This window comes from Equus asinus, chromosome 5 (genome assembly GCF_041296235.1).
Source record: "Equus asinus isolate D_3611 breed Donkey chromosome 5, EquAss-T2T_v2, whole genome shotgun sequence".
Classification (NCBI taxonomy): domain Eukaryota; kingdom Metazoa; phylum Chordata; class Mammalia; order Perissodactyla; family Equidae; genus Equus; species Equus asinus.
In genome coordinates, this window is record NC_091794.1 from 90,591,131 (window position 1) to 90,608,976 (window position 17,846).

The 17,846-nt window shown below is 43.2% G+C and overlaps 1 protein-coding gene across 50 annotated transcripts in view; it reads left to right on the top strand.

The window, feature by feature from the left end:
* Positions 1 to 802: 802 nt before the first annotated feature.
* PUM1 (pumilio RNA binding family member 1) overlaps positions 803 to 17,846 on the top strand; it is a 121,626-nt gene continuing 104,582 nt past the window's right edge. For 21 of the 50 annotated variants that reach the window (XM_014837968.3, XM_014837970.3, XM_014837972.3 and 18 more), the window contains exons 1-2: positions 1,112 to 1,244; positions 5,185 to 5,558. In XM_014837968.3, the coding sequence (XP_014693454.1) occupies positions 5,196 to 5,558 (363 nt within the window). In that variant the 5' untranslated portion in view covers positions 1,112 to 1,244; positions 5,185 to 5,195. Of the gene's footprint in view, positions 1,245 to 5,184; positions 5,559 to 17,846 lie in introns of all 50 variants that reach the window. The other 29 variants (XM_070510491.1, XM_070510494.1, XM_070510505.1 and 26 more) reach the window with 15 other exon arrangements.

Here is a 17,846-nt window from a genome sequence, read left to right on the forward strand (position 1 = left end):
TTACATCTGTCTCTTTTGGTTTGCTTGTTTTCAACTGATTAGAGAAATTCCATATTTATCATGAAGATTAACCCTTTGTCTACCATGCATATTGCAATATATTTTAGCTATTTTCTCATTTGTTCTATTTTGTCGATGGCCTCTTTTACTGTACAGATGTTTAAATTTTTTCAATTTTTAAAAGTGATTTAGATTCATTATAAACACTTTCCCTCCTCCAATTATAAAGCTTTTCCCCTCTTTTATCCTCTTCTGGTCTTTTATAAGTATCGTGATTTGCCTACCTTTTCAATCCATCTTGGGTTTACTTTAAGACAGAACAACTGTGTCTTACCAAACACTACTGATTCGAAAAGTCACTTTCATCATCAAATGGCCAAATTTCTATTCATCTTCGAAACTGGGCAGAAGGACAACAGCTAACCGTGATGGCGTGCTTACAAATAGGTTCGGCCTTACGTTTTTCGTTTAATGTTCTGCTATCGCTGTCTTGAAATTCCTAATAATTTTGGACAAGGGGCCCCACACTTTCATTTTCTGCTAGACCCCGCAAATCAAGCAGTGGTCCTGCTTCCCCGTCCCAGGCCCTGGACCAAGTACTTTACATGTATTCTTCCGCTTAATCCTCACGGTGATTCTGTTGAGTAGCCGTTCTCATTTTCCTCTTCATTTTACAAACGGGGCAATGGAGGCAGGAAGACGAAATAAGGCCACGGAGCCAGAAAGCTGCAGCCAAGAGGTTTGAAGGCAGCACCTGTTACGCCAGGGCCCCGCGAGCAGGCGTGCGTGAACACTACAGGCTGTTGCAATCTGGGGCTAAAACCGGGAGGGCGCGCGGCCGGGAGGCGCCCATCTAAGGTCCCCGGTCGACTCGCTGGCGCGTCGCCGCCCGGCCCCCGCGCGCCCGGCCCCGCGGGCCCCCGCCTTCTGCCCGCGGCGGCGCGCGCTCGCCTAGCGGGCGGGCCCTCGCGCGCGCAGCGGTTGTGTTGCCTGCGAGTTTCCCAAGTTCACACAGGCCCCGGGTTGGCATGGCAACCGGGCAACCTGTTCCAGAGCCGCCTGCCTTCTCCGCACATGCCGCTGCCACCGCCGGAGCCGGGGCCAGCGCCTATCCCATGATGCACCGCGCCAGCCCAGTCCCCAGTGGGCCGCCATGTTGTCAGAGTGAAAGGTAAGGGGGAGCGAGAGCGCCGGAGAGAGAAGATCGGGGGGCTGAAATCCATCTTCATCCTACCGCTCCGCCCGTGAGTATCCGCACCCCGCCGGCCCCAAAGGCTGCTCCGGACCCCCGGCGAGCAGATTGTCCCTTTGTATTGGTGTTTGAGAGCGGTTGGGGGGGCGAGAAGGGCTTTGGAAAAGCCGCCGGGGCCCTGGCGGAGGCTTCTCACTCGCTGTTCCTCGTACATGTTTTGGAGTCAGCAGCAAGGCCCCTATTGTTATCAAAGGAGGGAGGGGGTGGGAAGCGGGGTGGAAGCGAGGAGAAGGCCGGGGCTGTAGGCCTGGGCCCGGGGCGCAGCCGTGCCTCTCCATTTCTGCTCGGCCCGCTGGAGCCCCCGAAGATTGATGCTGCCATTCGGGTTGCTTTTTGGATGGGTTTGCGAAGCTCCGATCCCTGTGTGTGGCCATGGAGTGGAGAGCTCTGCCGCCCGGGGTTTCTTCGACTTCTTGAGCTTCCGTGGCAGCGCCGGAGCGGGAGGAACAATAAATCGCCCCAGGAGCAGCCGTGGCCCTGGGCTGGGGACCTCCGGCGGGGGAGCTGGGCGAGCCTGAAACGTGGAGAAGGGACGATCAGGAAGTTTCAGATCGCTTTTCAGGCTCCTGGGTGCTTGTGGCCTTTTGTTTCCGTGAGAGCTGGTGTTTTTTTTTGGTGGCTGCTTCCTCTTCGAGCCTCCATGTGTCGGTGCGTGTGTGTCTGAACTCGAAGAGGGGTTCACCCCTCGGTAGGAGGGAGACATACACGACACGAGGTAGTTTTCGTCCTTACAGCGTTCTTGGTAAACATAGATCATTTATTATACTTGTCAGTACCACTCCCACGTCGAGGGAGGAGGACGCTCCTGTAACTTTTTTCCACCAGTTAAGGCCCCCCCAGCCCCACGCACACGCACGCACACTCACACACTCACAATCAGGGAAGGTTTTCTCCTCCCCGTCACTTGAAAGATTGTTACTCCTTATTGTCCAATTAAGAAAACAGTGTTCTTCCTTGTAGATTTCAATGCGTTCACTTCCTACTTTGAGATGAAGGAGGAGAGTTTGCGAGGCTTTCTGGGGTTTCTGTTTTGAAGTGATTTGCTTCTGAAACAATAGGCTTGCAGCTTTAGCTTTTTGGTTTGTTGTATGAAAACACGTAAAAACTCCCCGAGACTAGCCTCCTCCGAGAGATGTGGCTCCCCGGGCCGTGTTAGTAAGCAAAAGAAACATTGTGACCCGTTGCTAAGTTTAACTTTATAAGACACGCTTGGGGCCTGTTGATTGTTTATCTGGATCTTTGGGAAATACTGGATTCTGAACTTTGAGTTAGTTTTGCCTTAGCCACAGTTGAATTCATTCTATCCAAGGCCACAGCTTTTTTTGAAGTTGGGTTTGAAGTTTAGTTTGGGTTTGAGATGAACTGCTTTAAAATAAATTTATGACCACAGAATGTTTTTTTCGGGGTGGTGAAAATAAAGACCTTTTAAACATTTTAGTGGAAAGAAAGGGGAGCCGTGGAGCTAGATTAAACTGTGTTCCTTTGTTTGAAATAAAATCTTTATTAGTGATATTAAAATTAACACTTTGATGTACAGTTTGATAACTGTGGGAGAGTAACTAGAATCAGTGCTTATTTCCAGTTGCCTAAAATAGTTATTTTTATAATATACCGTTTGAAAAACAAATTCATATTTAAAATGCTACACGTAACTTTTTAGTGGGCTTTGAGAGTTCTCTAAAAGTCTTCGGTAATTTAAATGTTTCCTGATATTTAAGTGACTGATTTCTTAATTTTTGTCCTGTAGTTGCCAAGATATTACAAAACTACGCGAGGCACATGTAAATTGCTTAGGTATTTGCTCACTTTCAAACTGTTCTGCCAGGTTTTCTCTTGTTTGAGAAACTGCCTTGCCTCATTAGGTAAAGCAGGAAGTCTCAGGGCATGTAGATAGCTTTACAAAAGCCAATTGTTTTGTTTGAACATTTTTATAGGGTCTCCCCTCTAACCCCCCCCGCCCCGCCCCATTCCTTGTTCGAAGTTGTATTCAGTGTGTTTCATTGGGAAACACCTTTTTTCACATGGAAATTCTTAGATAAGTATTACGGCAAATCTTTTATTTTAGAAAAGATTGCATTTGCTATTTTTGGAATCCTTTTAGGGACTGGAGCTCCATTGCCTTAACTGGTGGTAACTGAATTCCTGGAATCTCAGCAGGGTGACATTAAATGTACCCAACATTTTTATATCTATTATTTCATTTTGATTAAAAAAAAAAAACCTTGTGAGGCATAGAGGAAGGATTTCTTCCATTTTCTAGGTGAGGAAACAGGCTCAGAGAGGTTGCTAGTTTAGTGGTAAACTTGCGTTTTGGGATTGTCTTGCTTGCTCCAGAACAGATTCAGATCCAACTCCCTCATAGAAGAAAAATGAGGCTGGCTGCTATTGGTAATAAGAGGGCAGTGAGTTCTTTTGAAAATCAAACAGAAAGGCTTTAGCTGGTTAGCACTTTGCAAAGACCTATGGTAAAGACGGCTATGACTTTCTGGTTTTGATACTTAAGTGTGAACAGGATTCTATTCATGCCAGCAGAAACTGAAGTCCGGAAAGCTAGACTACCCCAGTACCTGTAGTGAGGTGCTGATGGCTTGGAATTGTTCATTGAGACTAGGCGTTTGCCAATTAGGCTTTGAGCAAATTACAGATTCTGTTGTGTCTTAGTTCTGGCTTCAAAACATAAATTAGTTGTGAGAAGCAGATGTTTCTTTATCAGGAGGTTTAATTATTCTATAAATAGAAATAATTTAATAGATTATTCATAAATCTTGTGAGTCTGTTTTTGAAATGTCACTGGGGTTAAGGAGAGAGAAAGCGTCTGTAGCAGTTGACTCTCATGTTGATAGCCTTGCAGTTAGACTTTAGGGTCTATGGACAGGCGTCTTCTGGTTGGTAACTGATTAATTACTTTGTAACAATTTTTTTAAAGTATCCACAGGCTGAGAAGTGTTCTCTCTTATGTACAAATACAGTTTTTGATTTTAGGAAAGGGAAGTAGTAAGGTTTCATAGTAACATTTGGAGGTTCTTTGTTGATCTTTCCAGAGAAGAGTAGCAGATGCAAGTGATAGAAATCGTTCCTGTGTTGATTTCCTGGGGAGTAGCAAGGGGTTGATAGAAGGAACTAGGGTGCACAACAGGTTTAGGTTTGAATCCCTTCCCGGCAAGTCACCAGCTGAATGGCACTGGGCACATCCTGTGGCTTTTCTGTACCTTGGTGTTTTCATCTGTAAAATAGGGTGATGAGATAATGTCTACAATATATTTGCCACACAGTTGTTGCTGTGTTGAGGCGTCTGTTTTTTTCTGCAGTGACACTTTATACTAGGAAAGTGTTTGAGTTTGGTTTGGTTTCATCCTGTTTCTAGGAGTCAAAGTACTCATGGAGTAAAGATGTGATTACACGTACAGTAATTGTGAATTACTGGTAAAAAATTTTGAATTTTTTCCCATCAGGAGGCCTTATTGTTTCTTCAAGGAGCAGACTATGAATATGTTGGACATTTTAAAGGGTCCTTTCAAGTTTTAGACAATCTGAGTCATTGCTAATTATATATGGGGTTTGGATTTTTGTTTGGTTTATTGGCGTATGTCTGCTCCAGCTGTAAAGCGATATTTTACGAAGTTCTTGTTCATTTAAAAAGTATCTAAAGTTTCCCTGTGGCTGCTGTCTTGAGTGCTTCCTGATCCCAATCCCTTGTCAGAGTGCCTGCCACCACCTACGTTTATTTCCATATGCACGCAAACTCAGGAACGTAAAAATGAGGTTTCAGTTTAGAAAATTGCGTATATAATAAAACATTTGGCTGCTTGGTAGAAACTGGTTGTAAATGATGTATTGCAAAAGACCTGGGGCTCATATTTTTATCTTGGTGTATATCGAGTTGTGTTTTTAAAAATGCAAATTTTAAATGTTTATAACCTGTTTGTCCTTAGGTGTTGGTGGAATGAGCGTTGCATGTGTCTTGAAGAGAAAAGCAGTGCTTTGGCAGGACTCTTTCAGCCCCCACCTGAAACATCACCCTCAAGAACCAGCTAATCCCAACATGCCTGTTGTTTTGACATCTGGAACAGGGTCGCAAGCGCAGCCACAACCAGCTGCAAATCAGGCTCTTGCAGCTGGGACACACTCCAGCCCTGTCCCAGGATCTATAGGAGTTGCAGGCCGTTCCCAGGACGACGCTATGGTGGACTACTTCTTTCAGAGGCAGCATGGTGAGCAGCTTGGGGGAGGAGGAAGTGGTGGAGGCGGCTATAATAATAGCAAACATCGATGGCCTACTGGGGATAACATTCATGCAGAACATCAGGTAAAGAAAGTTCCCTCTTCCAGCTTTGAAACTCTTTGATAATCTGTCCACTTTGGATATCTGCTTTCGGTGAATGTCTTTAAAAGCCTAAATTGCTAATTTCATTTGGTCTCAACTAAACAGTCACTTGTTTTAAAGGATGATTGTTGTAATATTGTTACTGGATCACTTATTCTGGTGCTAAATAGTAAATGACCGGTTCACTGAAAAAAAGACACATTACGTTAACGTGCACATTATATTTTTGGGTATACTTTTTTTAACAGTACTTTTTTTCCTATGACATATATTCTTTTAAGAACTGTTTGGGCTGTTTATAGGCCGAATACATATTCTAGAGCCTTTCCTGTTGGTCGTGGGTGACTTTTGTTTTTAAGATGTTATACTTGAAAGTAGCGGAAGTTGATAACAAATCAGCTGCTCAAGAGAAATTTATTTGAAATGGAACTGATACATCTAATGTTTTGTGTCAGAGAGGAGTGAGTGTAGCTTCTAGGTTTTAACCATCCTTTTGTTGTAAGCACTTGTTTCATTTGGTTGATTTTAACATGCTTATTTTTAGTAATCCAAAACCACAGCTGGAATCACAGCGTATTTTACGGAGAAGAGAGTTTAGCCTGGTTGGTGTTTCCTAACTACCTGATAGTGATGAAAAGATGAGAACGCTTTACTCAGGCTGTTCTTTTAAATTGGGTATAGGTTGAATTTGCAAAGGTTCACTTGATATTGTCCCCATCTGAGTACTGACTTGCCAAAAGAACTGATCTTTCACTAGGCCTTTGGTGCGTCTGTTCTGCTTCAGAAAGGAGTCGGCCACAAGCACGCCTGCAAGTCTGAATTCTCGGTTGTGCTTCCCCTGACCCTTCCAAAGAAGGCTGCCCATGTCCCATAGTTCTTTACCACAGTAGAAACGAAGAGGTGGAATGCATCCTCTTGTTCCGCAGGGATTTATGGAGCACATTGGTCTTAGGTCTTTGGTTTATGGGAACAGTCATCAGTATCTGTGCTGCTTCATGAGCACCTACTATGTGTAGGCAGGGGCACTAAGACGGATGAGACAGAAGGGGCTGCTGCTTGTGCGCTTAGGGCACTTTTTAGCTTTATGATGTACCTATTACTTAAGACGCTGTATTTTCATTTTCTATTTGCTGGGAGTCTTGGAGGTGGGGATCAAATTTTATTCATCTCGCTATCCCAGTGCCTAGAATTTGACATATAATAGAGCTTCAGAAAGAATTTATTGAATGCATGAGTCCTTAATCCTTTGGCCTTAAAATTAAGTTGGGGAAAAAGGACATTGATGCAAAGACAGGGGTGTTGAATGCCAGCCTAAGATTTAATTCAGTCGGAAGCAGGGTTTTTGAGTGTCTGTGTATGGAGTGGCTTTTGTTCAGTGGTGTTTTGGGGAGATTGAGTTGGCACTAAGAGATTGGAGTGGGTAAGGCCTGGGACTAATTGGGTAACTACTCTAACAGCCCTGGTGTGAGCAGTGGAAAAGAAGGTATGGGACTGAGAAATGTGCAGAATTTAGTGGTTGAGTTAGAAATCGTGGGTCCCTGGGGAAATGAAGTAATAGAGATGAAAACAGAGGGGGCTCTGGTTTGGGGACAGGTAGTTAAGTTTGGTGGCACACGTGTGGAGTCTGAGATGTAGGCAGCTGTGCGTGCAGAGGAAGAGCAAGGTAGAAGGGATTTGGTTTGGGTGGTAGCTGTGTAGGGGGCAAAAGTGGAAGGCCTGTAATTTTTGCCTTTTTTGGCTAAATATTGTTTAAAAATCATAAACGTTGATTTTTAAAATCTATATCCTAGGAGCTGGCCAGGTGGCATATGGTTAAGTTCTCACACTCCACTGTCACGGCCTGGGGTTTGCAGGTTTGGGTCTCCGGCGTGGACCTAGTGCTGCTCATCAAGCGAGGCTGCGCTAGCATCCCACATAAAATAGAGCAAGATTAGCACAGATGTTAGCTCAGGGCCAATCTTTCTCAAAAAACAAAAACAAAGAAATAAATAATCTATCTTATAGATTTATGAAATCTCATGTTGGCTTTCCTAGTGATAGGCTGATGGGTGAAAGCTGACAGGAGAATCAAGGTGCTTGGCTGAGTGGGCAAATCAAACTCTGGATCAGGCCTCGGCAGGGCTCTAAGATCTAAAATCTGGCTGTGCTGTGCAAGTCAACAAGTGTTTATTGAAAGCTTACTCTGAACTCTGTCTTATGCTGAGCCCTATCATAAGGAATCATATATGATTTTTTTTAAAATTTTTTTTGAGGAAGATTAGCCCTGAGCTAATATCTGCCACCAATCCTCCTCCTCTTTTTGTTGTGGAAGACTGGCTGTGAGCTCACATCTATGTCCATCTTCCTGTGTTTTATATGTGGGACGCCTGCCACAGCATGGCTTGATAAGCGTGTGTAGGTCTGTGCCTGGGATCTGAACCTGTGAACCCTGCACCGCCGAACCCTGCACTGCCGAAACGGAGTGTGAACTTAACCGCTACGCCACCAGGCTGGCCCCATATATGACTTAGCAGTTTTATCTAGGTTAGTTAGCAAACCAGACTTAATGTTGTTAAGTGGCAAAACCTGTTTCATACCCGGGGGCCTAAACGAATGACCCAACTTGGAATTGGCACTCATCACAACACTATTCTGTTGGGCTGGACACATGCTAGAACGAGCAACGTTAGGGAACTCAAGGTAGTTGCTGTGTTGCAGCCGTGGACCAGCCACCAGTCACCTGTCCTGCAGTCCTTACAGCATATAGTAGTTTTCTGGTTTTGGTGTTGATCTCCCCTCTTGGACTGGACCATTCTAGGGCAGAGACTATTGTGTTTTTCATGCCCCTTTCCCAAGAGGTGTCTGAAACTTTTGTGTTGATTGAATTTGTGAAGACCCCAAGTTCTTCAGCTTTGCACTCAGGTAAAGCAGTGGATCTTAGAGCTCAGCTGTCCTGCTGGGAAACACTGGCCACAGGTGGGGGCCACTAGGACGAGCAGCAGTGGTGAGTAGTGTAATTGAAGAGTGCAGGGGCGGCTCTCTAGGCGGAGAATCACTGCCCTCAGCAGCCTCTGTTTCGGGTTGGAGGAGTAGGAGGGTGTCCCATGTGTCGGGTGGGAATGCAGAAGAGGTTGCGAATCACTGACAGTGACAGAAACATTTCCTGAGCCCTGTGTTCCAGGCGCTGGGCTGTGTATTCCCTGTATTTTGTCCTCAGAACAATCCCCCAGCGGAGGTAATGCTCTTGAGAGTTGAGAAACTGAAGCTTAGTTACTGCGTAGACCCTGGTTTTGAAGCCAGGTCTTTGGGCTTTCACTGCTCTCTCTATATTTCTGCCTCCCTAGGAATATTTGTAGCCTTAAAACTAAACCAAACCGAAGCCCACTATTGCAGCAAAGTAGCACATGCCAAGGTCAAATAAGTATTTGCCATAATTTTGCTTGAATTTTAGAGATGATAAACTTGCTGATACAGGGAGATGAATACAAATGTTTACTTTTCTCCTATAATTACAGGAGTCCTTGTTTTCCCCTCGAGAGCAGTAATGCTAAAGTCCGGCTTTTTTTCAGTTTTGTTTTTATTGCATGTGTATTCTAAGTAGTAATTGTGGGAAACTTATCTCTGCAGAGACAGTGACTCAATATAAGGTAATCCTGCTGCCAGTATTTTCTGCCATCCACAGGGCTGGTATTCCTGTTTGGTGGGCCTATTTCCTTACCCTTTTTTTTTTTTTAAGTCCTTTTGGCATAATGGAACGAAATTTAAAAAGATTAAATTGGCAGAATGCTCTCACCAGTGAGCTGGTAAAGGAAACAATATCACAGGCTGTGGTGTCAGCCAGCAGTGTTGGAGGGAAGGGAGCTGTTTGTCATGCCAGGTACTTTATATCCATTCTCATTGTTACTCCCTTTTCCGAGCAATTAATTTTTTACACTTAAAATTTTTTTTTTTTTCCCTTTTGAAGTTAGGATTTTCCTGCCTGATGTAGGAATTCTCTTAGTGTCTACGTTTTCCCCTCCCCAGAGCCCCAGCACATAGTCGTATATCCTAGCTGTAAGTTGGTCTAGTCCTTCTATGTGAGCCGCTGCCACAGCACGGCAACTGACAGAGGGTGGTGTGGTTCCGCGACCCAACGGAGAGACGAACCTGGGCCGCTGAAGCCGTGAGAGCACCAAACTTGAACCACTGGGCCATCAGCCTGGCTCTTCTCCCTTCTTTATAGTGAGTTCTTTAAGCTGTGTCTAATATATAAATGACTGCTTTTCTTAATGTTTAAGTTTTATTTTCTGAGTATGAAACTTGACAAATAATTAGCATACAGCTCTTGAAATAAAAGTTTAAAACATTAACAGCTTGAGAAGACGTGTTGAGGTAATATGCAGTACTTTAAAAATCTTGCAAACTGAGATATTTAAAATTAGGTAAAACTAAAATTTAGAAACCGTAAAATAATATTGTGAGGTGAGGAAGAGTATTTAGATTTGTTTGTATGGTTATTCAAAAAGTTATAATGTACCACAAACTCTTTATGGTCTTTCTGTATTTGTCTTTTTTTACCTTAAGAATATAAACATGGGGGGCCGGGCCCGGTGGCGCAGCGGTTAAGTGCGCATCTTCCGCTTCTCGGCAGCCCGGGGTCCACTGGTTTGATCCCGGGTGCGGACATGGCACCGCTTAGCACGCCATGCTGTGGTAGGCATCCCACAAATAAAGTAGAGGAAGATGGGCACAGATGTTAGCTCAGGGCCAGTCTTCCTCAGCAAAAAGAGGAGGATTGGCAGATGTTAGCTCAGGGCTAGTCTTCCTCAAGAAAAAAACAGAATATAAACATGTATCACTTGTTTTAATTCATAAAATTATTGTATGTCGTATAGTTAGAAACTGTAAAGCCCTAATGTTTGGCCAAATTGAGGTCTTTGGAGGAGAGTGAGTGAAAGCAGTCCCATGAATTTTTTTTTTTTCCTGTAAAATTTACCCATAGTAAACAGGACACTGGATGTGGATCAAGATGTTATAAAACTCTAGAAAACACATCTTCCTATGTAAGTGAATAATACTGTGTAAAATTTTGCCTACAAAAAAAGTTTTCTGTATTTATTTTAACAGTAATTTTGATAACTTAAGATTTTTTTTTCTGAGTAGTATTAAAGGTTTTGTCCTGCAAAGCCCGAGGTCTGACTTGCTGTGATTGTTTTATTATCTTATTGTGAAATCTGTTTTCTCTGTAAACTGCTGTGAGATAAAGTGGATGATGAAATAGGGAAAACATTTTAAAGTTGATCAGTTGAACTGTGGCCTCTGTACTGGATTTAAGAGGCAGAGTTAGGTAGAGGCTCTGCTTTGGGAGAAAGGAAATTTAGAGGACAACACAGTTTTCTCACTTTTGCTGGTAGTTTCTTGGCACTAGGACGCATCAGTATCCACCATCCGTTGGCGGCTGGGGAGATAGTTCTAGATAGCCGGGCAAGGTTCAGTGGATGAGTCTTTTCTTGGTACAAATAGTACCCCTTTCTGTTTCACTTGGTGTTGCTGTCTTCTGGTGGTCTCCTGACACCGACCCCTGACATGTCCGTCCTTCTTACTGTCCAATGGCTGAGAGTTAATCCTTACACTTGTAATTAATAAATACTATGATCAACTGGGAGGGAGTGCAAGTATTCCCCATACTGGGAGTCTTGTCATTCCCTAAGATCCTTTTTTTTTTTTTGAGGAAGATTAGCCCTGAGCTAACATCTGCTGCCAATCCTCCTCTTTTTGCTGAGGAAGACTGACCCTGAGCTAACATCCGCGCCTATCTTCCTCTACTTTATATGTGGGATGCCTACCACAGCATGGCTTGCCAAGTGGTGCCATGTCTGCACCCAGGATCTGAACCGGTGGACTCTGGGCCCCTTTAGCGGAACATGCACACTTAACCATCTCGCCACCGGGCCAGCCCCCCTAAGATCCTTTTTTATTGTCCCTGCTGAATGACTCTTAGACCGGGAGTCTCTTGTCTTTCTGCATAGATGCTTATTAGGTGCCTCAGCATTTAGGCCAGTGGCGTTTAGTAAACATCATGCATTAAAGCAGAGTAATTCATGCCTTCATGTTTTGTTTTTGCTTACAGCTGTATTCTTAGAGCTTTTTTCATTATATTTGGGGTTCTCAAAGACTTAACGTTATGTACTTGGTCAAAGGATCCTCGGTAGGCCTTCTTTGATTATAACTTTAAGGATTATTTTCCAATTTTAAGAATTGGTTTCCAGTTTGAAAAAAAAGTATTCAGTCAGATACCTTTTCTAATGCTGTGGTATTTGTGCGTGGTTCCTAAGTGAACAACTTGCAGAGGTTTCTGGTACATCTTTGTTTTGTTTCAGAAGGTTTTTGGTGTGGCATTAGAAAAAAAATGAGAGGATTGGTGGTAATGAGCTGTAACAATGGGAAAGTAAGGGTATGTCAGGAAAACGAAGGGGGTAGATTTAAGATTTAGAAGTACGTACCAGAGTATGGTGGGCTATAGAATTTGCTCTGGGTGTCCCTGTAGCCAAAGAGAAGAGGGAAATAGGGCGAATCACGAGATTGTTAGTAAGAGAAAGCACCGTGGTTCCTCAGGAAGGGCTGGGTTTCAGACTTGAGTGTGGATGGGGTTGAAGTGCCTCATAACTGTGAAGTCATATGATACTGTTTTTCATTAAACCCCTCTCTTCTTGCAGAAGAGACGCACATCTTTTGTGGGTGTGTCCATTTTCTCCCAGGCAATGATATTCGCTGATTACTTTCTATAGGCTGAGCCTGAGTACAGAATCATGCTTCCGGGTATTGTGGAAAGAATACTTAAAAGAGTTCTGGCTCTTGCTTAGAATCCATCTATTCACTGTTGGGAAATGGCTTAACACTCACAGAGGAATGGAGGGTTGATGATGAACACGATGCCAAGAGCAGTAAGTGCTGAGGGTAGGGTAGGAGTTTGTTGTTGTTGTTGAGGGACCTCTGACCCTTCTTCTGTACTCTTTACGCTCCGTTTCTTCCTCTTCTGGATGTCGTAGGAGCCATAATGGGAGTGTGGCTTCAGCTCAGTGCACTGCTCTGGCGTTTTGCTCCCTGCTGTGAATACTGTTGAGAAGTGCAGTCAGCGATTGGCAGTGGGTTGGATGAGTTGAATATTTGGGATTTTGATTAAAGAGCTTGGGCCTGAAGGACGTACATGGCATTGGTGATAAGACCTGCAGTTGGAGAGTTACTGGACCTTTGCCAAAGAAATGTTGTTCATGTTTTTTTCATGTAATATTTTTTGAGAACTGTTGGTTTTTGAAGTGCCATATTAATGGTTTCTGAAGATCCTGCAGACGTGGATTTGTCTGTTTATCGCCTTTAGTAAGTGCTCTTTTATGGCTAAAGTACCTTTCTTAGTGTTTTTATGAATCTCATCAGGAAAACTTTGAGGTTTGTAGAAATTGGGGCCCTAAAGATTTTTTTGTAATTGCTCTATTGATGCATAATTCATCCATTAAAGTACAGTTCATTGGTTTTTAGCAGATTCACAGAGTTGTGCAGCCATCACCACAGTCAATTGTAGAACATTTTCATCATCTCAAAAAACCTGTCCCCAGTAGCAGTCACCCCCCCAGCCATCAGCAACCATCAGTCTCTGTGTCTGTGGATTTGCCTACTTTCAACATGTATAAAAGGAATCATACAATATGTGGTCCTTTTTGACTGACTTCTTTGACTTAGCGTAATGTTTTCAAGGCCCATCCGTGGTGTAGCATGTGTCACTGCTTCATTCCCTTTTGTTGCTCAATAATAGGCCATTATAAGATATCTACCACACTTTGGTTATCCCTTTATCAGTTGATGGACCTTTGGGTTGTTTCCATTTTTTGAGTATTACAAACAATACTGCTATGAAATTCATTTACAAGGTTTTGTCTGGACATATATTTTCCTTTCTTTTGGGTACCTAAAGATTTTGAAAGGTGCATAAGTCTCTCATGTACAGATAGAAAAACTATGGGGATTTCTTCCCTGCACAGTGCCTTTTAGAAATAGAGGTTGAGAGGGCAAGTCTATCTACAGCTGTACACTGTGGGTTTGGAGTTTTTCCAAGCAACAAGTTTTACTGGGGCTACTGGCAACTTTCTTCTCTATCTATAAAGAAAATGTTTTCAAGTTAGCAGCGTAAATTAACTTGTTTATAACCCTGGGAAGAGGAATGCTTACCTTATAGAGAACAGGTGTTTTCAGGGAGCTACACTCTTTAGAGGTCATGAGTATTCAGTCAGTTGATCTGCTGGTGACAGATAGTTTTTGGCTATTAAAGAAAGTTCCCTAAGGATTTTAGCCAGGGAACAGTTCATTAACCTAATTCTGGTTATTGTATGTATTTAAAAGCACCATACCTGCTGTTAATTAAAAAAAAGTTCTTTAATTTGCTAAGAATTTACTTATTCAGATTGTTCTTTTTTCCCTCCAATTGGCCAAATTAGAGAGATACTACTTCTGTGGATCAGAAGCCTAGTAAAATGCAGAAGAATGTGATTAGTATATCGCTGTTTCTCTGAAGAAACATCCACAGTTTCAGGGAGGGAGGAAGGAGTTCTAAAGAAGGTTGTTTCGGAGTGAGGATTGCTGGGAGTCTCCACTGAGCCGAGCGCTGAGACGCTGCAGTGTGTCTGCGTGACACAAACACGTCGGATGAGAGTAATTGTATATTAGATACAATTTCATTAATTTATTATCTAGAAAATGGGCTTTAAGCTCTATGTTCTCATTAAGAGTGATGTATGGAAAAAGGACTGGGAGGATAAATGGCAAAATACTGCTTTTATTTGTGTAGGTGAAGAAAGTGGCACAGACGCTAATTTGGTTTTTTACACATTTTATATTTTCCAGCTTTCAGACCCTAAAATTTTTGTAGGTTTAAAAAGAAAAAAAAAAGACGAACCGTATGCCTTCGAATGAAAGTGAATCGGCTGATACATTTCCAGTGGAATTTGGCCGTTGGAAAAGATCTTGGAAATTACTTAAGTTTTTTTCCCCCCAATGCAGTGATCTCCTTTACGTTAATTATCTCTGTTTTAATAAAAGTCTGTGTGTTGGGCGGAGATAGGTGAGCGTATCTAGTGAGATATTGAGTACTTCCTTTCTGGATCTAGAAGTCATAATGATACTTACTTCATAAGCTGTGTGCTGGAACTGTTCTAGGCTTTTTACATAGGATTTAAACCCCCAGAAACTGTATGTTGTTGTTGTGTTTTTTATTTTTTATTTTTTTGCTGGGGAAGATTTGCCCTGAGCTAACATCTGTTGCCAATTTTCCTCTTTTTGCTTGAGGAAGATTTGCCCTAAGCTAGCATCTGTACCACTTTTCCTCTATTTTGTATGTGTGTCACTGCCACAGCACGGCTGCCGATGACTGGTGTAGGTCTGCGCCCAGGAACCAAACCCAGGCTGCTGAAGTGGAGTGTGCTGAACTTAACCACTAGGCCATGGAGCCGGCCCCCGTATCTTGTTTTTTATCGTTTCCATTTTATGGGTGAGGAAATGCAGGGTCAGAAAAGTGAGGTGCCATGTTTTGGGGTCTCATGGATCATCTATGTTGGAGGCACTTAGCTCATGCTCTTTCCACCAGACCCGTCTGTTTTGAGATCTGCTGCACCTCATGGAGTGTCACCTTGTCCCTAGGACACACACAGGCCCATTTTACATGTCACACTGCCTTTTCAGCCCTACTTGCTGCTCACGTGTTTCTAATGTAGAGGCACCAGTAAGAGTTTACTTTGCTTATCTAATTCTAGAAGCCCAGGACTGGACGTGTAGTAGGTGCTCAGCGAATGGCATGATGCTGTTCCGAACTGAACGTGCTAGCTTCCTTCGTTCCCTGTCTTCTGTTTCTGTGGACGGCGTCTCCATTACAGGCAGTCCAGGAATCTCAGGTTCTTGCCTCCCCCCTCCAACAGTTCCAGCGTTATATCCACATTGCCGTATTCGATGGGCTTGTATTTCTTGCCTGGACATTTACGGTAGTCTTTGGACTGGTTTTCTGCACTGCCCCCTCCCCCCTTCTTCCCTCTGGCTATTTTCTGTGCTGCTGCCAAATTGATATTTCTGAAGACACAAATAATGCTTATGTCTCTCCCTTGCCTATACTTCGTTTTTTGCTTTTCTTTTTCTCTTTTTTGGTGAGGAATAGTGACTCTGAGCTAAGATCTGTTGCCAATCTTCCTCCTTTTTTTTTTTTTTTTTGCTTGAGGAAGATTGTTGCTGAGCTAACATCTCTGTGCATTTTATGTGGGATGCCACCACAGTGGCTTGATGAGTGATGCTAGGTCTGCACGCAGGATCCAACCCCCTGAACCCCGGGCTGCCAAAGCGGAGTGCGTGAGCTTAACCACCATGCCACTAGACCAGCCCCTGTTTTTTGCTTTTCAGTTGCTTTTGTGATAATTTCCAAGCTCTTCCATATAGCATCACATAGGCCCTTTGTGTTTTGAACCAGTTTACCTCTGCAGTCTTTATTGGCACTCCACTTCAGCTATACTGAAGTTTTTGTTAACTCTGAACACAAAGAGGTGGTACGCGTCTTGTTGAAGTATTGAGCTCCCTGAGTTGGGGTTGAATATTTACTCTGTCCTTCACCACGAGTGCTAGGAAGCTGTTCAGTAAACAGATTCTTGGGCTAGAGTTCAGACCTCCTGAATCAGAATCTCCAGTGGTGAGGTGCGTTCGTGTGCTCTTTAAAAAGCGCTCCCTCGCGACCCTCATGCGCGTCTTGGTTAAGAGTTGCTGGATGGTTCTTGGGGAGAATCTTTCAGCCTTGTCTCTTCAGCACCTGGCGAATAGTATGTGCCTCATAAATGATGAATGGATGCCTTCTGTCATCAGGGCATGTGGAACAGACTTCTGGAGTGGAGTGTTTTATTTTGAAGAGCATTGAGACGTCATTTTGAATGAATAAGGTGTAAGGTGTAACACTGTGTATGGTCTTGAATTCTTACTGAGAGGCTTTGGGACTGGAGATAAGGAGCCATTAAGGCTCCTTTATTTATTTATTGAAGGGTTGCATTAAAGAACTTTTAAAGTAATTTCTCTCAGCTCTGGTTTTATGCTTTTTTGTTTTGTCTTTTTTTTGGGGATTTCTTGAAACAGTGTCAGAGATAGACATACAGAAGGGGCTGTAGGAGCAAGGTTACTTCCCTTAATTTGTAAAACGTTAAAGCTTTGTTTCTGTTCCCAGTCACATCACATGTTGGGAAACAGTGCCCTACTGTTTCAACCTAATACATTGTCAAGTTCATTCCTGTTCTCAGATAGGAGTATTATCTGCTAGTGTAGTTCAAGGAGATAGTATCTTTATGAAGATAGATACTATTCGGGTTTAAGGTTTCTATTGGGACATAGTATACAGTGTGAATATTAAAATGGAAAATTTTTTTCTCTATTATGGTTATGGATGTTGTTCTAAAGTGGAGTTTTTAAAACAGCTTTATTGAGAGATAATTCACATACCATACATTTCACTCCTTTATTTTTTTATTTTTTTATTTTTTGAGTTTTACTTTTTATTTTTTTGAGGAAGATTAGCCCTGAGCTAACTGCTGCTAATCCTCCTCTTTTTGCTGAGGAAGACTGGCCCTGAGCTAACATCTGTGCCCATCTTCCTCTACTTTATTTGTGGGACGCCTACCACAGCATGGCTTGCCAAGTGGTGCCATGTCCACACCTGGGATCTGAACTAGCAAACCCCGGGCCGCCAAAGCCGAACATGCGCACTTAATTGCTGCGCCACCAGGCCGGCCCCATTTCACTCCTTTAAAATGTACTATTCATTGGTGTTTACTGTAGTCATAGAGTTGTGCAATCATCACCACAATCAAATTTTAAAACATTTTCATCACCCCAAAAGAGACCCAGTACCCGTTACTAGTCACTCTCCACTTCCTCCATTCCCCTAGCCCTAGGCAACCACTAATCTTTCTGTCTAAAATGGAATTTGGGTGGCCGGCCCTGTGGCTGAGTGGTTAAGTTCCTGCGCTCCGCTTCGGCGGCCCAGGGTTTCGCAGGTTCGGATCCTGGGCGCGGACGTGGCACCGCTCATTGTCAGGCCATGCTGAGTTGGTGTCCCACGTGCCACAACTAGAGTACACAACTATGTACTGGGGTGGGGGGGCGCTTTGGGGAGAACAAGAAGAAAAAGAATTTGTTTTGATAGTACATGATTATTCTAAAAAATTTCATAATCTGTTTTTCAGAGTTAATTACTTTTAACAGTTTGGTTCATTTCCTTCCAGACTTTTTCTACACATATAT